Source organism: Amphibalanus amphitrite, unplaced genomic scaffold (assembly GCF_019059575.1).
Source record: "Amphibalanus amphitrite isolate SeventyFive unplaced genomic scaffold, NRLGWU_Aamphi_draft 000976F_arrow, whole genome shotgun sequence".
Taxonomy (NCBI): Eukaryota; Metazoa; Arthropoda; class Thecostraca; order Balanomorpha; family Balanidae; genus Amphibalanus; species Amphibalanus amphitrite.
The window spans coordinates 204318-227066 of NW_024882470.1; the positions used below are offsets into that span (position 1 = coordinate 204318).

Consider the following 22749-nt stretch of genomic DNA (forward strand, 5'->3'; position numbering starts at 1 on the left):
ACTCTGTCAGCTCGTCTGTCCCGGCGGAGAGCACAGCTGGAGGTGCGGGAAATCAGCGATGGGCTAGAGTAGACATGACTGGTGAAGCGCGAACGATAGAGGATATCGAACAGCCAAATATAGACGTGAATGACAGTGCGTCGTACTTGACTGCGAATAGTATCATGGCTGGCGTGCTTGTAGTTGGCTACGTTCGAAATTAGACCGATTGTGTTGCTGATGGATTATTTTCGGACGTGTCACCGTGCACAGTGATAGGCGATAGCTGTCAATAGTGATGGTGTAGAGTGGCCAGGTCGACCGTATTTGGCGGGCCCATAGCGGCGTCAGATCAAGACTGCACTTGGTAACATCGTCGATCAGCACATGTCTGCCGTAGACATCTCCTGCTCCCGGTCGGGTAGCTGTGGATAGGTTACCTGTCTGACATTGGAATGAAGCCTGGCTGATAAGCTTCCGTCAGGTGAACCACGAAGCCGTGTAAAAGATGAAACACTGTCAGCAATGTGACATGGACCTGACGATATCGGTGTTGTGGCACCGTTTGTTGGTCTGATAGCCATATCGGAGTAGAATTCGTGCACACAAGTCAAAGCCTTGCTGATCCCAATTTCCTTTTGGTGCTGGAGCGGCATTCCTCCTGCGTCCCATGTTCAGTTCACATGACCGCCACCAGGCGTCTGCCGTCGCGGCGCCGCGGTGGCGCCCCGGGCGACATACGACGACGACAAACGGCGACATTGCGGCAAACCAGCGGCGCACCGACGCCGGCAACGATGTGCGCCGCGTTCGAGCGTGAGAATCGGCGCATTTGGAGCGTGACGGAGCCGGCTGCGTGAGCCGAGCGCCGCCTAATTCCCGCTGCAGCCACGGCACCCGGCGCCGACTCGGGCGGTCGGCGGCGCTTTTATGGTGCGCGTCGGTCCGCCGGACTGTCTTCTGGCGACAACGGGTGGTCGTCGGAGGTAACGGACGCTGATGGGATGCGGTTAGAGGCTACTCAGCGGCGGCGGTCGGCGGCAGCGGTCACTAGGCTAGACCTGCCCACTACGGGAGACGAGTAAACGCACTACCAACCACCGTCCGGCCGGAATTTCACTGATCGTTTTATGGTCAGATTATGATCATATCTCGCATACCTTTATTGAATTTATGTCTCGGTGACCCAGCGGTGGGGCGACTGTCTTACGTCTGTCAGCGGTCCAACGCTGACGTCCCGCTGTGGGCGTGCCGGACTGCGTGCGGTGGGTCTCGCTGTGCTGGACCACCCGATGGCGTTTGTTTACGGTGCGTCGTGGCGCAGTCTTCTGACCTGTCCTCGCCGTTATTTGCTGGGTGTTCTTACCTGCCGCTGCTGTCCGCTGGTGGGTTTTCTCGGTATCACTTTGTGCGTTTTCTGGCCTGCGCTCGCTGTCTGTTGGTCGAATGGGCGACTCCCCTGCCACCAGTGCAGTGGTGACTCTGGCGCGGGGCTGTCCGACCAGAGGAAAGACTGGGCCACTGACCAGTGACCACCCTCCCCATGAGATCGATTGGATCTATGCTCTTCGGGCAGACTAAGGGCAACGCAAGGGGACCCGCTCGCGTGCCGGCTGACGCCGTATAGAGCCGGCTCTGGTAGGCCCGTGTCGGCGACAGCTGGTACCGTCTGTGTAAACCAGCTGTCTGTGTCAACCAGCTGCCCCCCCCCCCTCTCACGGTGATCAGAAGCTATTCATGGAGTGCCACCGGCGACCATTGTGAGCCGTGCTCGCGCCGGTCACGGTTTGACAATGGACGAACCGAAACTGCTACCAACAATGGACAGAGCCGTGCCTCTCCTCACTCTCTCCTTCCTCTGCGTCCCTCTATCCCTCTTTTTTCCCCTCCGTTCCTCTCTCTCTCTCTCTCTCTCTCTCTCTCTCTCTTCCTCTTCCTATCTCACTCACTCACTCACTCACTCACTCACTCACTCACTCACTCACTCACTCACTCACTCGCTCACTCACACATACGCTCTCGCTCACACACTCACTCTCCCTATTTTGTTATTCTGCATCCCTCTTGTTTGTCTCGCAATTTTCTCCCTAATACCCGTCCATTTCTTTCGGGCTCACTTTTCACTACTGTAGCTAATCCACTTTCTTTCTCTGATCCGCCTTTCTGCTTTCAGCCGGTGTGGACAGGCCAGTAGGCGCCCATTGTTTTCGATTAGCCACCCTTGCTTTCTCTTCGGGATGAAATCGGCTTGTAACATTATGAGATGCAAACTCCGTCGCAGTCTTGCACTGAGGCCGGTTGTAATGTAATGTCGGTGGCAGCTGTGACTAATGTGACCCACTGTGGAGACGAGGGACGGATGTAAGTAGCTACCTGTGCGTGGCCAATGACACAGTGCTGGTCACGGCTGGTGGTCGGCGGCGCGTCACGCGTGATCCGTGGCACCGGCTGCGCGTTATAACGCCGCTGGGTCGGGACGGGCGCCGGGCCGTGCAGCACTGCTACAGCTCCCCCCATGCTATATCTACCACTGCAACCTGACTTTCCACGCTCTGACTGATTGACTGAGCTGTGGTTAAGAAAAGGAGGAATAGTGGTCGGCAAAAAATCCAAACAATGGAGCGAAGGGCGCTTGCTGAGGGGCGCTTGGTGCACAGACTCTACGTTTGGCGCCTGCGTTACCTACCTCGCCGGCACGGCCGGTTCTGGCCCAGGACCACCGGCGAGGCGGCCGTTCTGTGGCGTCGGAACGGCTCTCATACCGTCAATATTTACTCCTAGTCACACACATAACACACAGCGCAGGCCAGTCGGGAATGTTTGCCCGACTCAGTCGGTCCCCTCCCTCCTTCCCTTCCCTACCCTCTATCCATCCATATCTTCCGCCCCTGCACCCCTCACTCTGGCCGGCCCCCGTACCCTTTGCCATTGTTCCCCGACTTGTTTTGGTCACCGGCTCTCCCCTTACCTCTTTCCCCCTTTCAATCCACCCCTCGCTGCCGTCCCAGCCTCGTTCACCGGCCTTCTGGCTCCAGCTTTTGACCATGACCTTGTCTGCCTGTCTGTATTGTATTGTATTGTATTGTCTGTCTGTCTGTCGGTCTGTCGGTCTGTCTGTCGGTCTGTCTGTCGGTCTGTCTGTCAGTCAGTCTGTCTGTCTGTCGGTCTGTCTGTCGGAGTCTGTCGGAGTCTGTCCGTCCGTCCGTCCGTCCGTCTGTCTGTCTGTCTGTCTGTCTGTCTGTCTGTCTGTCTGTCTGTCTGTCTGTCTGTCTGTCTGTCTGTCTGTCTGTCTGTCTGTCTGTCTGTCTGTCTGTCTGTCTCTCTCTCTCTCTCTCTCTCTCTCTCTCTCTCTCTCTCTCCCTCTCCCTCTCCCTCCCTCCCTCTCTCCCTCCCCATCCCCTTCTTAATGCATATCCCCCAACTCTTTTCCCGTCGACAGTGGCCTGTTGTTGCTCGCTCCGCGTGGTCGCCGCTGTCGCTCCCGGCACGTGTGCGGGTGCCGGTCGGTCTCCGACTGTACCTCGTTCATCAAGGACCGCGCCGCCGCGTCAGTAGCTCAGCCGACTGACTGTTCGTAACCTGGGACGTCCTGAGGGCGTCCGGTGTCGGTCGGAAGCCCTGGTGTCTGTTTCATGCCGGCTGTACCCCCTACTGACGCTCCTGTGTTACTCGTTGGGTTCCGGCGCTACTCACGGCCAATGGGCGGGGCTGGGCTCGAAGTGTCCGGTGAGGAGACGCGTGTTAGGCCCTGGTGGGAGTGTCGGCTGTCGGCCGGCCGTCACCGGAGCCCGTCGGTGTCGAACTCGTCGGCGTCGGTGTCGGAGTTGGGCGTCGGTGTGACGCCGACAGGGGAGATGTCCCGGAATGGAGCGTCGGCCGGATGGCAGAGGCTGGTCCCCAGTCGTCCAGTCGGACCTTCTGTGTGCGGTGGTGAGGACGCGCTCGTTGTGTCTCGTCTGTGGCGAGGTGGGGGTTTGTAGTGATCTGTTGCGAAGTGCTTTTCAAGTTGGTATCGCTGTTGTCACATGTGGCTGGTGTATGTTTGCCGACGTTTGGTGTAGGAGTCTGCCACTCTGCAACATCCTGACGCTCTCATCTACCGGACAAGCTGAGACGCTGACAAACGTTACATCTCTCACGGCCCTCGGAGATACCACTGTACACGACAGCATGCCTCTCTGTCCGCCGCGCCGACGGGCCCTCCTTCCCCCGCGGACAGCTACACTGCTCCCCAGACATGTAGGTGTCTCGCTTACCGTCTACCGAACGTACCGAACGAGAAACGCGCTGACGGCTACGAGCGATGGGCGGGTCTCGCAACTCTTGTTCTGTCGACCGCACCGACCGTCTTCCCAGTCCGGAGCATCTGTCTCTGTCGACCCCTGTCGACCGTGCTCTCTCGACAAAGTTGTGTGTCTAACCGACCCCCTGTTAACCGTCCGAAGCAGATGTTCTACCTTCTGTGATCCCTCGTCGTCCGGTGCGCCTGTGTCTGTCTCTGTCGAACTTAACTGACCATCTGGGCCCTGGGGCGGCTGCATTGCTCCACCGACTGCGTTCCCCCGTCCGCTTCTTCTGTCTCTGTCTCTGACGAACCTACTCGGCCACCTGGGCTCTGAGCTGGTTGTTCCACCGATTGTAGGTATTCCGCTGTGCCGATAGGCTACCCTGTGACCGCCTGGGTAACCATATGGTCTTCTTCCACAGCCGGAGGCGGTGGAGCATCTGCCGGACTGGACGGCAGACGAGGCCGAGCTCACCTCGCCCGTGCACCCGGACCTGCGCTTCCACCCACTGGGACAGGCCGTGTCAGAGGTGAGTTATACCGATGGGACGGGATGGGTCATACCGCGGCCAGGCCGTGTCAGGTGAGTCAACTGCTGGGACAGGCCGTGTCAGAGGTGGGTTACACCGCTGGGACAGGGTGGGTGACACCGCTGGGTTACACCGGTGCACCCGGACCTGCGCTTCCACCCGCTGGGACAGGCCGTGTCAGAGGTGGGTTATACCGCTGGGTTACACCGGTCCGCCCGGACCTGCGCTTCCACCCGCTGGGGCAGGCCGTGTCAGAGGTGGGTTATACCGCTGGGTTACACCGGTCCGCCCGGACCTGCGCTTCCACCCGCTGGGGCAGGCCGTGTCAGAGGTAAGTGAGTGAGACAGAGTGAGAGAATCTGGGATAGGGTGAGAAGCAGGGAAGTCATACCTTTGGACAATCCATTTTCCATACTAGGACCTGTCCGCTGCAGGACGAGCCGTGTTAAATGTGAGTCATCCTCTGGGATAGGTCGTGTCGGAGATGATTTCTCTCCCCTTTCGGAACAGGCTTTGTCTTTGTCCTGTTACATCACCTGTTGCAGGACACACAGAATCTTATTTGCAAGTAGTCTTGTCAGAGGGAAAGAAAGGAGAGGAAGTTGCCTGGATGGAATGCGGATTGAGGTATTAGACGCGCGCTGGGGCCTGGGGGCGATAGGTAAATTGACGCTACAAGCTGACGGCTGATGTACTTTTCCGGTACGACGCTGGCATGGTGCGATGGCCGCCGAATGTTTCCCCTTGAAACTAGCAATGCTGTCACATGAATGTAGTTGGACCATCCATAGCGTGCAATTTTCCGTGTCAGTTTTGCGTCAATTTTAAAGGGACCCTCCCACCTTCAAAAAAGTTAATGAATTGGCATAAAAGTGATGTAGCGTGAATCACAAAGAGCGAAAATGAACATCTACCAAATTTTACCGGAAAATATTCACCCGTTTTCGAGATATAAGACTTTTATTTTTGTTTACTTTTTGGGAAATCCGCTGTTTCCATGACGTCACATAAAGGTTTTCTTTACGTCGGCATTTGGAAGCAATAGTTTGGTATCAAAGTGCGACAAATATTGCGCGAATGATGCGTTTATCTTATCAAGGTCAATATATGATGGCCAATAAAGGATTCCAGGACAATTTGAATTCTTATGGCATTTCTTCGTATCGCAATTCTTCGTCTGCAAATCTTCGTCAGGGCATTTATTCGTACCTATCGCATTACTTTGTCTCGCACCAGGGTATATGAAAATCGGCTCGCATTTCTTCTTCAACGCAAATATATGCAAGAGTAAGCATTGAGGGACAAATAAATGCACCGACGAAGATTTGTAGACGAAGAAATGCGGACGAAAAATTGTGCTACGAAGAAATGTCATGCGAGGATTCGTTCGGGTACCATGACATTTATGTGATTTCAAAGTCAAGGTTCACAGCTGATCTGCTAAATCAAGCCAAGAATCCAAACTATCAAAAAACTATAAATATTTGTTTGTCTGTCACAGAGGTCTCAAGCAATATAAGGTTGACATATGTTGAATCAAAAATCTACTGCCACAACTCACATCTCCTGCCTTAGTTTACCATTGTTGTTTTAACTTGCTTTCAAGAGAAACAGAAGCCAGTATCTGATATCACTTCAGATGATTGTTTCAAGATCTGAGTTCAAATGGAAATAAAAGCAAGATCAAGATGAAACAGGGATTATTGCTGTTAAAGTAGTTTGGCCATGATACAACAAGCACATAAATCATTAGCCAAATCAAATACTGGTTGGTTTGTCAAGATGTTTGTTGTCTGTCGTCTGTCGAGCTGCTATGAACACTGAACGCTCTCACTCTTACTTTAAAGAGAGTAGTTTAAGTTGAATGGTAGTGAGCTGTAATTAGACAAAGCAGCTATTCAGTGCTCACATCAAGCCAGGCTAGGAAATGGCATCAACTGTGGTGGGAGGAAGCAGGTTCGGCAGCCCTATGTTGTAAACTTCTGTTATGTCTTGTGTTTGATCAACTGATGTTTTCTGCTCTGTTTTGTGCAGTGATAGTAGCAGGTAACTGCATGCTTGTCAAATTATGTGAATAAACGAATTCATAACATTGCATTTTTCTCTCCATGCAAGGAACAAGTAAGATGTTGTAGAAAATGTAATAGAGGGCTGCATTGCTGATTTTGCACTTTATCAGAGCTTTATTTAGAATTGCTTTCCTGAAAGCTACACACAGGCCACAGTGCTGAAATTCACAATGTCATAGCTTTTGGCAGAAAAAAGAAAAGACTTACCTAGGTAAAATTGGCTGAAAGTATGGCAGAGCAGGTCTTGATGCGTATGCCCATCCGTGTGCTTGCCGAAGCCGAACTGACTGCAACACATTTAACTCTGACCCACCATGGTGGCTGGCATATCCTGAACTTTCACCACTCTAAACAAGACAACTTTCAGTCCTCAGCATTGTATTAAAACACTGTACAAAACACTCAAAATTTGTTTCAGTGCCATCCACGGACAACATCAGTCGCCATTCACCAGGCCAGTAAAAACAGAATAGATAATAGCTTCAAACCCATGTAGTCAGAGTTACTAGGTCTGCACCTCAAAACAAAATCCAGGTGACATTCACCACGCCAGTAAAAAACAGGTAGGTACTTAGGTAACGTAACAGCTTCAAATCTGGTAACATGTTGGTCGGACTTTACACTACCATATTTACATGGAATAATATGATACCAAACAATAGTGCAACCATTCTGGACAACAAAAGTGTATGATAAAATTAATTTAGAATACTCTGGCAGCATGATTTACGAGCACAGGCAGGTGTTACCTACCAGCCTTCTCAATGCTCGTAAAACCAACATTGTAGTTTTGATTTTACCTTACATGATAACACACTTGGCTGCAATGGCACATTTAATTTAATACTGTGAAAAGACCAGTTATAACCACTTCACAAGCACAATTGCACCTCATGCCGACATCCTTTTCCAAAGACAGTCAGCAGCGTCTTTTGTCAAAACTGGAAGATAAATCCCCTTTCAACTGTTAACATCAAAAATATTTCTTCATGGTGTGACTGTGATCTCCATATGGAAACCTTGCAGGAAAAGAATTAATGTCAATTGTCAGCTCTTCAAATTTCTTTGGACTTTAATTAACTTGCAGTACCATATCCAGTTTGCTTTGATATTTTGTTTTTTATTCCATGTTGAAGTTGAACACCAAGCTCCAGATATAGCAGGCAGCTTGCAGGGGTGTAGGATCGCAAAATAGGTTGGGGGGGCTGAGCCACGGACGCCGGTGGGGGCGGCGACGAAAGGTGCTGACGGGGGGGGGGGGAGGGAAAAACCAGCGGTGGAAAAGGTGTTGACCGGGGGGGGGGGGAGCTTGGACCGTGGTGGTGAAAAGCGGGTCTATGACTTGAGTGATATGACTTAATCTCTACCCCTTGATCCAAGTTCAGGCTTATAAAATAAGGCGTAGGTATTTATATTCCGGCTCAACGTTTTACAACCACATGTCCACATTTATGCAGTGTATGTTCCCGCTCTTTTCAAATGCAAAATGATGCCACTAAAACAGTATAGGTATGCTCTTCTTATACTTAAAGGGACCCTCCCACCTTAACATTAGTTTTGAGTTGAGATAGCCAAATTGGTGGCCATGGCCTGAAAATACCGGTTTGGGCATTCACAACATCGAAAAATGCTTTAATTCGGAGATATGGAATTTCAAACTTGCAGTTTTCGGATTCTAAGGGGCTAATGCATTGGTATGCCCCCTTAGAATTTGTGACGTCAGCGGAGATCTAACGATTTTTAAATCTTTTACTAAAACGTTTGGCAGCACGCGGTGGTATATGCTGCTTTGCGCGCAACAAATGCCGCACTTTCAAATAAAGTCGCTAGGAACAGCGGAGATCCCAAAAAGTAAACAAAAGTAAAAGTCTAATATCTTGAAAACCGGTGAATATTTTTCGATGAAATTTGGTAGATATTCATTTTTGCTCTTTCTGAACCAAGCGACATCACTTTCATGCCAATTCATTAACTTTTTTGAAGGTGGGAGGGTCCCTTTAACCCTCGCCCCGCTGGGGGTCAATTTGCCCCCCGTGCGTTTTTTTGAATAACAAGAAAACGGCGGCGCTGCGCGCCGCCAAATTTTTTGTACCTTATCGGGCATCAATTTGACACCTTCACACAAAATTGCAAGTCCTAGGTCACCTTAGGTCAGGAGTTATTGAGGTCAAACTGAGGTCATGTTCGAGCAAAAATGAGCAAAAAACATGAAATCTTGAAACGCTCACAAAAGCTACAGTTACTAAGCAAGCAAAGTTCCTTATATGGTCATGTAGAGAAAAGACTGCGCTACAAATCTGCTATCTCGGATTTTAAAAATTGTGGGATTTTGATCCCCAAAATTCTAAAAGTTGATTTTAAAAAACGAAAAAAACCAAAAGTTTTTTGACTTTCGAACAAACCGGAATATATGTGATATTCCCTGCGCTCTTCTATCTGCATACCAATTTTAGATCGATACCTCTTTTTTGGTCAAGTTATAGCGAAAAAAAAACTGTTCAAAATTGATGACCTCAAATTTTTTACCTCAATTTTTGGCAATTCTAGAGCACATAGCGCAAAACAAAGACCACCATTGAACTCCCCGTGACGAGCTGCATCGAATAGATACCCATTGTATGCAAAAATATCAACTTAAATATTTGACCTGACCTTGACCTTGACCTGACCTTGACCTTGACCTGACCTTGACCTGACCTTGACCAGAACATAATCTGAACTGACCCCAAAGGCTGCCTGACCCACAAAATCGCATTTGGCATATAAAATGGACCATAAAACATGCATCACATGATACTTTCATATTGTGACCCTCAGTGACCTGACCTCTGTGACCTGACCTGGTATCAGTGACATTAAATAGCAAAACATGTGTTTGACAAACAATGCCTACCCCATCGGTGATTTTCAATGAAATGCACTTTACTCGATTTTACAACGCATTTCTTGAAATGCCTGTAAATGGTGAAAATTCGACATTTGATCTGACCTGTAACGTCATCGGTTTGACCTAGGTCAATGAAATTGGGTCACAAGGTAGTTCCCTGTTGGGGCTATCCAAAGCCGTTTGCTGCTGGTCGCTAGGTTGCGTGGTTCTCGAGATCTTGGGGGGGCAGGGGGCCAAATTGCCCCCCCCCCCCCCAGCAGGGCGCGTTGCTCGGCAGACCCCAACGGGGCGCGGGTTAAGGCTGATGAGAGATTCAATTTATTGATTGATTCAGTATTTAGATTCCTATCCCCTAGTTTGGCAAACTGTTTAAGGGGCTCCTTAGAGGGACCCTCACTTTCCTAAAATCTAGGTACTCATTTTTTTTTTCACCAATCACCCACTTCATTTCGGAAGAGTCAAGTTTTTGTGTACCTAAAGATTGTAGACTGTTTAATGGCTCCCTTTTGGCTGTTACAGGGACCACCTCGACTACTTCTAGGGCCACGATAGCGGTATCGACAAAGTAGGCGATCGTGATCGGTAAAGCTACAGGACCGTCACAGAACAATTTCTGTTGTAGTATTTCACAAAACTCCCGCATTCTGCATATCATTGGAAGCATAATTTTATTTTTAAAGTTGTAGGTCGTGTATCCACACGAATACTCCCAAAATGCAAGAAACAATTGCAGGCACGTACATACCTAGGATTTGGCCAGGGGGGGGGGGGGGCGAGGATCCCGGGACGCCTCCTCTCTACAGGGGGCCTCCTCTCTACAGAGGGCAAGGGAGCATCTAGGCGAACGTTTTGTGTGTGTGTGTGTGTGGGGGGGGGGGTTACAGGTCGGCCGACATGACGGTTCTGATGGATGAATTCTGACGACCGGGGGAGGGGAGCGAGTATGTCGAGATCGAAAGGCATTTTGTCTCCGTCGTTTCTAAGATGAAGCTTTATCGTTATAAGTCACTCGGCTCAGTAGTTTTAGTTAAATTCACCTATACAAGTGCGTCGCCACGGATTTCTCACTGGGGGGGGGGGGGGGACGTATCGACCGACTGAAAAACCCAGAAGTTAATAATGTTACCGCACTTTTAGCCTAATGCATTAGAAGCATACAGCAGCGATCTCTCTTATTAATAGGTATGTACCTGTTTATGAAAAGGCGGCGCGAAGCGCGGCGAAAATTTGCAAAAAAAAAAACATTTGTCAAAACACAGCTCTAAAACACAAAATATATGACCCTTTTAGCATGCTAGTAGCCGGAGTTCCTTAACAGTACACATATGAATTTTGGTTCAATTTGACATTGTTGGTGTTATTACAGTCACGATCTTTCTTATTGATTGGTGTAAAAATCGGAGGCGCGGAGCGCCGAGAAAATTTGCAAGAGCATTTGTCAAAACAAAGCTCAAAATCACACATTTTACAACTCTTTTAGCATGGTAGTACAAGCCGGAGTTCCTTCACACTCCACAGTGCACATATGAATTCCGATTCAATTTGACACGGTTGGTGTAATTACAGTCACGATCTCGTATTGACCTGTGCGTACAATTTGCAAAAAAAAAAAACAGAGGGCCTCCTCTCTACAGAGGACCACCGCTGTACTGTGGGCCTCCTCTTTTCACAGGGCCTCTCAACTACAGAAGGCCTCCTCTCTACAGAGGACATCTCTCTACTGAGGGTCTATCCCTTTCAGAGGGCATCCTTGAGGGCCTCCTCTCTAGTCTTTACAGGGGGCCTCCTCTCTACAGAGGACCTCATCTCTGCAAAGGGCCTCCGGCTTGCTAAAACCACAGTTGATTTTTATGTGTGTGTACCTTCCTGGATTTGTTTTGCTAGTATGTTCTTTCTTATGACTCGAATGTCATTTTATAAATTAAATTTATTCCCTCCATTGCAATGCACATTTTCAAGGCCCCCAGTTAGTTCTAAGGCCAAAATTGGGTAGTCGTAAAGCAGAGAGGCGCTATACCCAGACTCCAGAGATGCCTTCTAATCGGACCAAACCAAACCAAACCTAACCAAACCTGACCTAACTTCACCTACAACCTACAACCAAAAACCTGCAACCTACAACCTAAAACCTACCACCTAAAACCTAAAACCTACAACCTACAGCCTAACCTACAGTGTCTCTCCTTGGTTGCAAAAAGAAGTGTGACGCCTGCTTTACTACTCCCCAAAATAGTGCCATTTAACCTTGCCAAGTTGAGCTTTCTTTGATTTGTCCATATTTTAACCCGCGCCCTGCTGGGGGGGTGTTTGAACACCCCCCCTTGTGGTTTTTCGCGAATATCTCAAAAACGGCGGCGCGGAGCGCCGCCGTTTTTGGTACACCTTATCATACATCAATTCTACACATGTTGTGAAAATTTCAGACCAAGGTCATTCAAGGTCAGGTCACCAGGTCACTTGAAGTGACCTCACCTCATAAAAAGTTTCAATGTCTGTCAGAGCTACACCGAGTGACCGATTGCTTTGAAACTTTCAGAGATTGCTAAAAGCAATAGCATGTACAAAATGTATATCTAAGAATTTTGATATCGATGACCTAAGGTCAGGTCAATTTTGCGACCTCCCCATTATAAGTCAATGGGAGAAAATTGAAATGCGCCTCTTTTGGACGAAAGACATTATAAACACTCCCAAACACTGAATTACAAGTGGTTTAGACACACTGAACATGAAAATGGTGTCCGTGACCCCTGTTTATGCCCTAAGGTCATCTTAGGTCACGAATGGTATCTAACAGTTTTTCGCAAATAACTTTTGATAGAGGCATGCTAGAGCGATGAAAACGCCTTAGATGTGTTCAGCTCGACGATACGGATCGACTGATATGCAACATGACCCTTTCCGGTCAGGTCATGACCTTGACCTGAGGTCAAATTTTCAAGTTGACCTTTCAGGGTCAAGTTATAGTTCATTCGATGCGTCTTGACGAGAGGAACACGATGCCGGTAAAAGTAAGCTCGTACAAGGCTTGGGTCAAAAGTTATTGCAGAAAAACTGTTTCCGAAAAAATCGGTTATTTTTGCAGTTTTTGCCCCCTGCAGGCAAAACCGTTGACATTAGGTCAAATCTGAGAACATTACTCAGAAAGGGCGTTAATAGGGCTATCGAATGCGCTCTTCCGCGGCGCTGTAGCTCTATTGGTTCCCGAGTTATGCGTTGGCTTCTTGGAAATTGTCGACATTCGACCTGGAAATCGGCGAAATTTTGCCTTCAATGACCTCTGGTGACCTGACCTTTGACCTGACCAAAAAATTGACCGAAGTGATTTCCTCATTATTTTTGACGCTCTTTTGAACGCCGCCTTCGGCGTATCGCTACGTGGCCCAGGAGCTGAGTTAGAAGGGGGGGGGGTGTTCAAACACCCCCCCCCCCCAGCAGGGCGTGGAAATCCAGGACCCCCAGCAGGGCGCGGGTTAAAATGTTGGGGGGGCTGACTGGCAAGTTGGGGGGGCTGACCAGCCAGTTGGGGGGGCTGAAGCCCCCCCAACTGTATAGGATCCTACGCCCCTGGCAGCTTGATCACCTTCGGCCTTGGTATAGGGGAGAGTGGGGTGGGTTGTATCAGTTTTTACTCCGAGACCCAAAACCTCGTAACTATCCGTGATAAACTCATTATTTCCATACTATCCCCTTCCTCGATTCTTCTGCTTTTTTGTGCAAAGTAACTTTTCCGCTGCCTCTACCAGTTTTTCTTCTACGGTCTCCCGAATAGAACAATGTTTTTGATACAACTTGCCCCATGGCTTGGGTGAGTTGTATCACATGGTGGGGTAATTTGTATCACTATTTCACGTTTCAGGGAGTGTGCTTGCTACTGGTTTTGAACATAACAACAACATTAAATGGGGTTAATACAATGTATAGGTATGCTCAAAGGCTTCACTTTATTAGACCAAACTTAGGTCAATGCAATCCGAACGAAACATCAACAGACTAGACGCAAAAGTGGCCCGTTAAGAGCAAAGAAGCCAACACATTGTGCCGAAATGGAACGAGCATTGACTAGCTACCTACAAACGCGAGCCAGGGCTCAGCTTTCGCGATCAAAAGCAACATACCCATACATAGGTACATACATACATACATGTTACAACATACCCCACCCGGCTCTGATACAACATGTACCTAGCCGCCATCTTGGAAAAAAACATCCTCGTCCTCAAAAAACAGCGGACAGCTGGAGAAATCCGTTTTCACTCACGCAGCCTTAGAACCTACCCTCACCACCGCTACGGAGATCTTTCAAATTCGTGCACATCTAAATGCCCTGAACACACATTTGCTTGCAACTTATTTTTTTAGAATGACATTAAAAAAACATAAAATCGGCTCTCACCTCGAGACGCGTCCACTCAGCCACAAGACAGAACAGATAAAGATGGCGCCCGGAAAACCTCGTCGGCTGGTCGTGTCGCGAGCGCCATCCATTGGATAAGTTTGGCACAAATCGCCCTGATACAACTTGGACATGATACAACTCTCCCCGCTCTCCCCTAATATCAGTCCAAGTTCCAGTGGTGGGTATCTTCTAATATTCAAATTAAAATGAAAAGCAATAGGCTTTCTCAGCGCCGACGACGGATTTCACGTTGATAAAAAAGGGAGCTCAAGGTCAGCAAAACTCGGGTTCAAGGAATGGCGGGCGTTGAAATGACTGCTGACGTCATCAAAAAACCGCTAATGGTTAAGAGATAGGGACTAAGCTGGTCCCACCCTGCAAGTAAAGGGAAGAAATTTCTTGAACACCATAAAGCTGCGGGGGTTGCGACCAGGATAAATGGTGGTTTCTGAGCCTGGCCGCAAACTTGGCTATCTCAACTCAAAACTAATGTTAAGGTGGGATGGTCCCTTTAAACGTCATTAATTAGATATGATGGTACGATTATACGCAAGTTATAGATGCGTATTAGAGTTGGCCTGGTGACCCAAGTCTCCCATACCGTATATCCTGACCATGGCTGCGTTATTTTCTCCTGGCCTCCACGTCTTTTATGCTTCATTGCTCAATGCATGGCGTCCATGCATCCTTCTCTCCTTTCCTCAGTCAGCTTTTCTCCCCAGTCTATCCCAACAAAGGTGCAGCCCGCTGATGCCCATTGAACTAACCTCTTCCAACGAGTACCATCTCCTAGATAACCTCCCGTTCAAACAGAATGTCCATCTCTGGCACGCCCCAGCGATCCCTGGTTCCCTTTAAAGGGCACGGGAACACATTCCGTGCCCGTTAGATCAGCAGCCCGGCGGACCGCCTTGTTTGGATTAAATCAGCCGTGACACGGCCGGCCTGTTCTCGCCGCGGCCCCGTGAAGTCAATAAACATGAGTTGCAGCGCGGTGTTTAGGCTGCAGTGTGCAGAACGGCGGTGGGTCATGGCCGTAGCGGGGTGCTGGAAGCGCTCATCAGCTGATCAGAGGAACTGAGGGCACTGTGTCCTGTCACAGTCGATTGTGGGCTGTCATATTCAATAGGTCGTCAGGGGTGGTAAGATAGACCGATCACTGATCAGTGATCATGTAAACCACTGAAGTGGAGATGAGGGGTGGGGGTAGACGGCGACCCCCCCCCCCTGGACTGTCCGCTAGCCGTCCTCGGGGCGGGTGGTTCTGTGCTATCCACCATCACGCCATCGTTTGTTTATGTGACGGAGCCGTGCCGAGACCAACGAGAGGTGGGCTGCCTAGGGCTGAGGTGTAGAGAGAGCTGGGCTGGCTGGGGCTGGGCTGAGGTGTAAGATATAGCGATGTAGCACATAAACAGGCTAGTTTGAGCTGAGCTCAGAAAGCTACTCATGCGGAATGCGTAGTGGTTGGTTTGAAGTGAGTTGATATGAACCATCACTGTTGAATCTCACCAGAACTCGTCCGTCTTACCCTGACCAGCGCCAACTGTTGCAATGGGACCCACCCAGTTCCCATAAGTGAATCCTATCAGCACCCACATGATCGAGTCCTGCCACCCACCCGACCCGCCCCCTGTCCCGTCCAACCCTCTCTGTGAGCACACTCTGTGTGGTGGCACGTACACGTACAGGCAGCAGGCAGTCCGTGCCCGCCGGTCGGCATGGTGCAGGTCGTGTTCAGACCACCACTCCAGTCATACTGTGTGCACTGCGGAGTGTGGACCCTGCGCCTTTCAGGCTGATAAATTTCGACGGTGCGCTCCAAAAGAGCTGATGGCAATGCTCCGCAAGAAACTGGTGAGTGTCCTGTGCGCTCTGCTAGCGTCTATCTTACTAGTGGACTAATCTGACCTTAACTGATCTGCCCTCGTATAAACTATGTTGTGACCCGGTGACCTGACTACCCTCTCCGTTCCACAGGGAGCCCTGTACCAGCTGCCGCCGCCGGAGCGGGTGACGGAGGCGCGCGCCCAGCGGTTCACTGCCGAGGTGGTCCCCGTGGACGTCACCGGCACCGGGTTCCAGCGGCTCGTCAAGTTCCGACAGTCACTTGTGCACGTGAGTATTGAGCGGGGATATTGTTACAGACTGGCTGTCGTGTATCGTTGCACTGTGAGGAAGCAGTGTCTTTTGCAGAGTCTAGGCACTGTCTCGGTACCTAGCATGCGTGTCAGGTGTTTGAAGCGCTTCAATTGAGTTACATGTTTATTGGTGGACCGTGGAAGTTCCACAGTTGACCTACCCCTGTGCTGAAACCTGAGTTACCTCAAAGCGAGATGCCTTATATGCATATAAGCATATAAGTCTCCATGGAGACTGCTGTAGCTTGTGGAGTTGGTATTGCCCAGTGTCGATATCGCATCGCCTAAAAAAGTATATCGGTGCATTGGTACGGCACCTATATTAGGGTAGGACACTTGGATCATGGATACTGCTTTCCCGACCTTCCCCGCTAGTGAGTCACATTGCCGGCATACAGAGTACAGACACACTGGGCTATGTCGCACTGCTGCTACGCTGTATGCATAATGAATTACTTATGGTAATGCGTCGTCTGTTAAATAGTAGCAGATGACATCACGGTGTAAGTACACCTGTCAGCTGCGTATTTACCTTACTGTGATGATAACCAGTGTCAGGTTATTCTAAGCTGCCCTGTGCTCTGTCCCGCCCACTAACGTTGGCCCCTGTTACCAGTGGTCCTCTGAGCCGCTTCTGCCGCTGGTTGGGTCACCGACAGGTCAGATGGAGGTGTACTGTGTAGGATTCCTGTTGTGTGGAGCGGCTGGATGGACCAGTCGCGGTGTCGGTAATGGAGCCCTCGTCCCCAGGTGTCGGTGAACTCGTGGATGGGACATGCATTTTTTTTTTGTCGGCATTTGTGTGCAGTCGGCGAAGGTTATGCTGTGCTGTGCTGTGACGGTGTGGTGTCCCCTTCCCTCCCTTCCCCTCCCTCTCGACTGAACTCTGTACCGCCGTCGACCGTTGCAGTTCGATTACGTCAAACGACGACGAAAGCGACGCGACCGCAACCGTCGGAACACGATCGGCGACACGCGGGAGATCGCGGAAGCGGCGCTGCGTCACGACCTGCCCAGGTGAGAGGACAGTCGTGCCGTGCTCGATTTGAAACTAACTCCAAACCACTTGGAATTTGCTTGTTAATTTAGATTACTTGTCACCTTGAGATTGGATGCTTATATTTACGTGAGTGTCGACCATGAGCAGCGTCCCTTGTTTTGGTCCTTGTGTCTGTGGAATACATGCCTGTGCGTGCACGTATGTGCCTGTGGCAAGTCTGTGCATGTGTTCTCGTGGCGGGCAGAGCTGGTTATATGTCAGAGAGTGATCTCCGTGACGTCTCTCACCGCATTCCAAGTCAGACACGCTGTGACCTGTTAGGACCGCGGTTACATCAGTAGACGCGTGACCAGCCATCTATTGGGTAGTGTATCCCGGTTGTGCAGGCTGCGAGCTCAGCTGAACAACCGCCCTGACTCCTGGCTGCCGCCCTGCCGTCTCTGCCCGTTGCCTTTCCGCCCACCGCTCTCTTCTTCCCTCTTTATCGCCTCTCGTTCTTTTTGATAGCTCTCCTCACTCTCTCCTCTCTCCCTCTCCCTCTCCCTCTCCCTCTCCCTCTCCCTCTCTCTCTCTCTCTCTCCCCTCTCTCTCCCCTCTCTCTCCTCCCCCTCCCTACCTCCCCCCTCCTGCACCTCTCGGGCACGTCTCGTAACCGCCGTTCCCTCTCTGTGTTGCAGTACGTCCGGTACGCTGGGCACCCGGAGCACGGCAGCCTCCACGGGTCGGGACGACCAGCAGACCCAGACGGAGGTGGACACCGAACTTAGCACGGCAGAGGACGAGCAGGTGAGGACATACGAGGGATGTGGGGAAACGGCAGGGAGGGGGTGTGGGGTGTGTGAAATGACACGTCAGTATTGTGTTAAGGCACCCGAAGTTATCACGCGTACAAAACTCTGTGTGGTATGTCCATTGTTCATTTCACGTTAACGCCTCGCCATTTGTATTCAGTGTGTGTTTGTGTGTTTTAATAGCATCGCCCTCTTGTTATGTTTATTCCTCCTATTTTTACCCAATTCATTGGATAACTATTTCCGGAACTTACGGGTTAACCCAAACCACTTGTGATTACTTATCCATGCGTCTGCTTTTGAGCATCCCTGATCCGTGGTATGTAACCGAGCGTCAGTCGAACTGTTCCTTTGCGGTGTGTTTTCTGCCAATGCTGATGTGGTGTTCCTGTTTGTGAACAGCTCCCGCTGTGTTGTGTTGGTTCGGCCCTGACCAATGGAGCCGTGACGCCCCTCTCGGCACCTCAGTCCCTCCCCCGTTTGCAACCGAGGCGTGCACAAGACCGTGCGTCGCCCCCTGTCGGCTGTTTTGACTGCACACCGAAACATAGCCTTGGGCACGGCACGTGTATCCCCGGGCTATGTTACCGCTCACCTTCTGACGTCGCTTTGAACTTGATCACTCTCCGCTGGTTTTGATCGTTTCAATTGATACACAATGTTTTGCAAGCTAACTCTCGTTTACATCTAACGTTTCCTCTCGCGGTTTTTCCGCTCAGAAAGCAGCCTCCGGCTGCAGGCTAGCTGTCGTCACTCGGTTTTGTCCGTCATTTCACTGTCGGCCTCTTTGTGTTCTGGTGTTGGCGGCGCTCTTGACGGACCCCCGTTGATGTGTTTTTGCTCTCCGCAATGTGAGCGCTCTCTTAGAGGACCATTACTGTCACCCTGTGAGGCGCGTCTCCCCGGGGAGGATGGTGTGAGCTCGAGCCGCGCCCGTTCTCTGTCCTACCGACGGTCCTCTGTCGACAGCGCCAAGTCACGTGACTCCCGCGCTCCCGCGTGCTGCTGGAGCCGTCTTAAACACGTGATTTTTGTTCCCTGTGTGTTGCGGCAGCCTTCTTAGTTACGTGTCCCTTTGTTACAGGATACTCTTTTGTCACGTGACCCTGTGCGTCACGGCATTCGTCCTAGTCACGTGACTCCTGCCCCTCCATGTTGCAGCAGTCGTCTAAGTTACGTGACCCCTAACCCTCTCTGTTTCAGGAGCCGTCGTTCACGAGGCACACGGTGTGCGCGGACATCGAGCGCGCCATGGCAGAGGGTAGCTCCTCCGTCAGCCGACTACCTCAGCTGGGCGCCGCCAACACGTTCGACCCTCCGGAACGAGAGCCCGTCTACGAGCTGATCCGTTCAACGCGCGCCCGTCTGCCGCTGCCGGTCGGCCCGGCGGCGGCCGTGCGCCGGCGCGCCGCAGCCCTCTCCGAGGCTTCCTCGTCTGGCCACGGCAGCGGCGGCTCTAACCGCACCTCTGCCGACTCTGAGCGGGTCGTGTCACCGGCAGACTCCGGCACGGTGACCTCGCCGGCAGAGGAAGCGCCCCACTCGCCGCCCGGCCGCATCACGTCGCCTGTGGACTCGGGACTGTCGGACGGCGGCAGGCTGGAGGAGGTATCGTTTGCCAGTGATGATACGGTGACGCCAGACTTCCCGGACGCTGATGCCGAGGACGGTGATGGTGATACGAGCTCGGCGTTTTCGTGTGACACGGAGGGATACTACACGTCCTTCCACTGTGACAGCGGTCTAAGGACGGCGCCGGAGAGCGAGTATGAACTGGTGGGTCGGGGAAGCACTGGAACCGGCACTGCCTCCAACACCAGCGGCTCAGACAGTACGGTGGTGATGCGGCGAAAACCGCCGCCGCCGCCACGCGCCAGCAGTCTGGATGCCGGGAACCGAGAGAGCGTTGTCACGGTGATTAACGTGGAGGCAGTGACCGCAGCCAGTGAGTCTACCGCTGAAGAAAAGGACGCGAAGGAGACAGCTGAGGCGACGGAGGCATCCGAAGCGGCGGAAACGAAGGCCGATGAGCCTGTGAAGTCGACGTCAAATGTGTCTGCGGCGGCGGAGGTTCCATCGGAGACCACCACCGCCACCGACGCTCGCCAGTCCTCCTGTTCTCCCACCGAGTCCGACCTGGACCTGCCGGAGCGTCAGCAGGACTTCCGCTCCAAGACGGAGATGACGAGCGGCCGTATTCCGTCTCTGTGCGTCATCACGCCGCCGCCGCCCAGCGACGGTGACGACACGAGCATGGAGTGGCCGCCGCCGGCCTCCCCGGTGCCGACTCTGCAGGTGGTGGCCGGCCGCGGTCCGGCGGGCGCCACGGTGCTCGTGCAGCCGGCGCCGCCGCCGCTGGCGCCGCCCCCTCCCGAGTCTGGTGAGTGGGCGGACTGGGACTGCGAGGTCGAACTGGCCGACTGGCTCAATGACGACGACAGCACCAACAACAACTCTCCACGCCAGCCCGAGCCGTGGCTGGAGCGGGTTAATCTGTATAATATCGTACAGAAGAGCACTAGGGACCGAGAGTATTTACTCTGGGCGGATATAGCCGCGCCTGATCAGTATCACGTTAAAGACGCAGATGAGGAGGCGTATGCCACCGCGCAGGATATCGAGATTATGACGGCCGATAACGCTCTGGCGCGGGTATTCCGACTCACACTGCCTGCTGAGGACAATCGTCGACGCCGTGAGCTAGAGTACGTCACTGTTGATGAGATCCCTGCGCCGACGGATAACCTGGCGCCGTTCGCGGCGGCGGTGCGTCCGTCCCGGCCCGCCGACCAGCGCCGACGGGTGGGCGCGCGCGTGACGCTCAGCCCGGCTGGGGAGGTCATATACAGCTCCCGGGACGCACCGGACGGCCCCAGCCGAGCGCTCTCACATACTACCTTCGAGCCGGGCGACTGTGTGGAGCTGAGGCTCGGCGCGTCGGCGTATGCGCGCGCCACTGTAACACCCCGTCCGGCTCGCCGTCAGCCGCGCGCCGGCGCGCCGGCCGGCGGGGAGCGTCCTCAGCTACCTCTCCCTGCCGAGGCCGAGCGCGACAGAGACGTGAGCATGGGCTCCCTGAGCGGCAGCGACACGGTGTCGCAGGGATCGCTGACGGACAGTGTGGAGACGCTCAGCGGCGGCCTCGAGGCTCCGGCCAGCCCGCTCGGCTCACTGGCGGCCGGTCTGCCAGAGCCGGACTGGCCAGCCGGACCGGCGAGCGGCGCCCGCGAGGCGCCCGCCACACCGTTCGGCAGTGTGGCGGAGCTCAGTGAGGACGCCGGTCACAGCGGCGGCTCGTCGGGGTCGGGCGGGGGCGCGGAGGGAAGGGGAAGCGGCCGCTCGGACGGCGCTCCGTCGGTCTCGACAGGTTCGACGGACGGCGCCGTGGCTGTCGGTGGCGGTGAAGGTATGATGAGCGGGTCGCCGGGTTCCACAGCCGCCGCTCTGAGCAGCGATGGGGAGTCCTCCCTGTCTCGCGCCGGCCGCTCCTCCGACGGCAGCGACGCCGAATCGACGGCTGTCATCAACGGCAGGCTGCCCGGTATCGTCAAAATCGACTACTCACGCGGCATGGTGCGCTTCCCGGAGAAGAAGCCGATGTACATCCGTCCGGAGCGGACGGGGCGACGCTCGTCGGCCGGGTCGTCGCGCGCAGCCTCTCCGGCGCCATCGGTCGGCTCGCGTCGCTCGGCCCGCTCCAGTTCGGGTACTTCAGGCACGGCCGACAGCCCTGCCTCAGTGTGCACGGTGGTGAGCGCTCCGGGCCGCAGCGCCGCCGCCGGCATCCTGTCGGGGTTCCGCAGCCTGCGCCGGCCCGGCTCCAAGGCAGCGCTGCAGTCCGCAGGGCCGCTTCACTACCTGGCCACGCTGAGACGTGGCTCGTCCTCATCCTCAGCTGCCTCCGGGCCCACGGCGACCGTCGAGAGGACGGCCACCCTGCGGTCCGCCTCCCCGGCGGCCGGCAGGGAGTCGAGGGGTTCTCGGCCGGCCTCCAGACCCTCGTCCCGTCCTTCATCACGACCTTCATCACGCCCTTCGTCACGACCATCTTCACGTCCCTCGTCGCGCTCGGCGTCTCCGGCGTCCGGGACCGCCGCGCCGTCGGCTGCCGCCGCGGCGGTGACGGTGGCCACTGCCGACTGCGGGTGTCCCGTGGTGCGTCCCCGCTCGGCCACTCCGCCGGCTGTCGGCGGCCGAAAGCGCCGCTCAGTCAGCCCAGCTAGCTCGATGATGCGCGTGCTCGACCCGGATCTGGGCCGAAGTGTGCCGGTGATCAAACCTGGCGCCGGGCCGTCCAGTCGAGTGCGTGGAGCGTATGTTAACCTGCAGCGCGCCGCTCCCGCTGCCAACCCGGCGGCTGCTGCCGTCACAGTACCCTCAACTCCGGCCCCGGCCGCCGCTGCTGGGGTCACTGTGACAGCCGTGCCGCCACCGCGCGCCGAGTCAGCGGGCGGGGTGACGCCCGATCTGGTGGCTCTGATGCCTCCCGTACCTACCACTGAACCAGAGGAGCCGGCGGCGACCGCGGCTGACAGGGCTGAGCAGCCGGGGGCACGGAAAGACACGGCGACTCCGGGCGAAACGCCCGCCGAGACGCATGTCGTGCCGGGTAAACCTCTAGAGACGGACTTTTTCGAGCCGAGCTCTGCGGACGACTCGTTAGAGTCA

The 22749-nt window shown here is 53.3% G+C and overlaps 1 protein-coding gene across 2 annotated transcripts in view; it reads left to right on the plus strand.

Moving 5' to 3' along the window:
* Positions 1-22749, plus strand: part of LOC122368801 (serine/arginine repetitive matrix protein 2-like) — a 71855-nt gene that overhangs the window by 43832 nt on the left and 5274 nt on the right. For both annotated transcript variants that reach the window (XM_043343047.1, XM_043343049.1), the window contains exons 4-8: positions 4687-4794; positions 16130-16267; positions 17201-17307; positions 17968-18076; positions 19285-20461. In XM_043343047.1, coding sequence (XP_043198982.1) covers positions 4687-4794; positions 16130-16267; positions 17201-17307; positions 17968-18076; positions 19285-20461 — 1639 coding nt within the window. The remainder of the gene's footprint in view (positions 1-4686; positions 4795-16129; positions 16268-17200; positions 17308-17967; positions 18077-19284; positions 20462-22749) is intronic.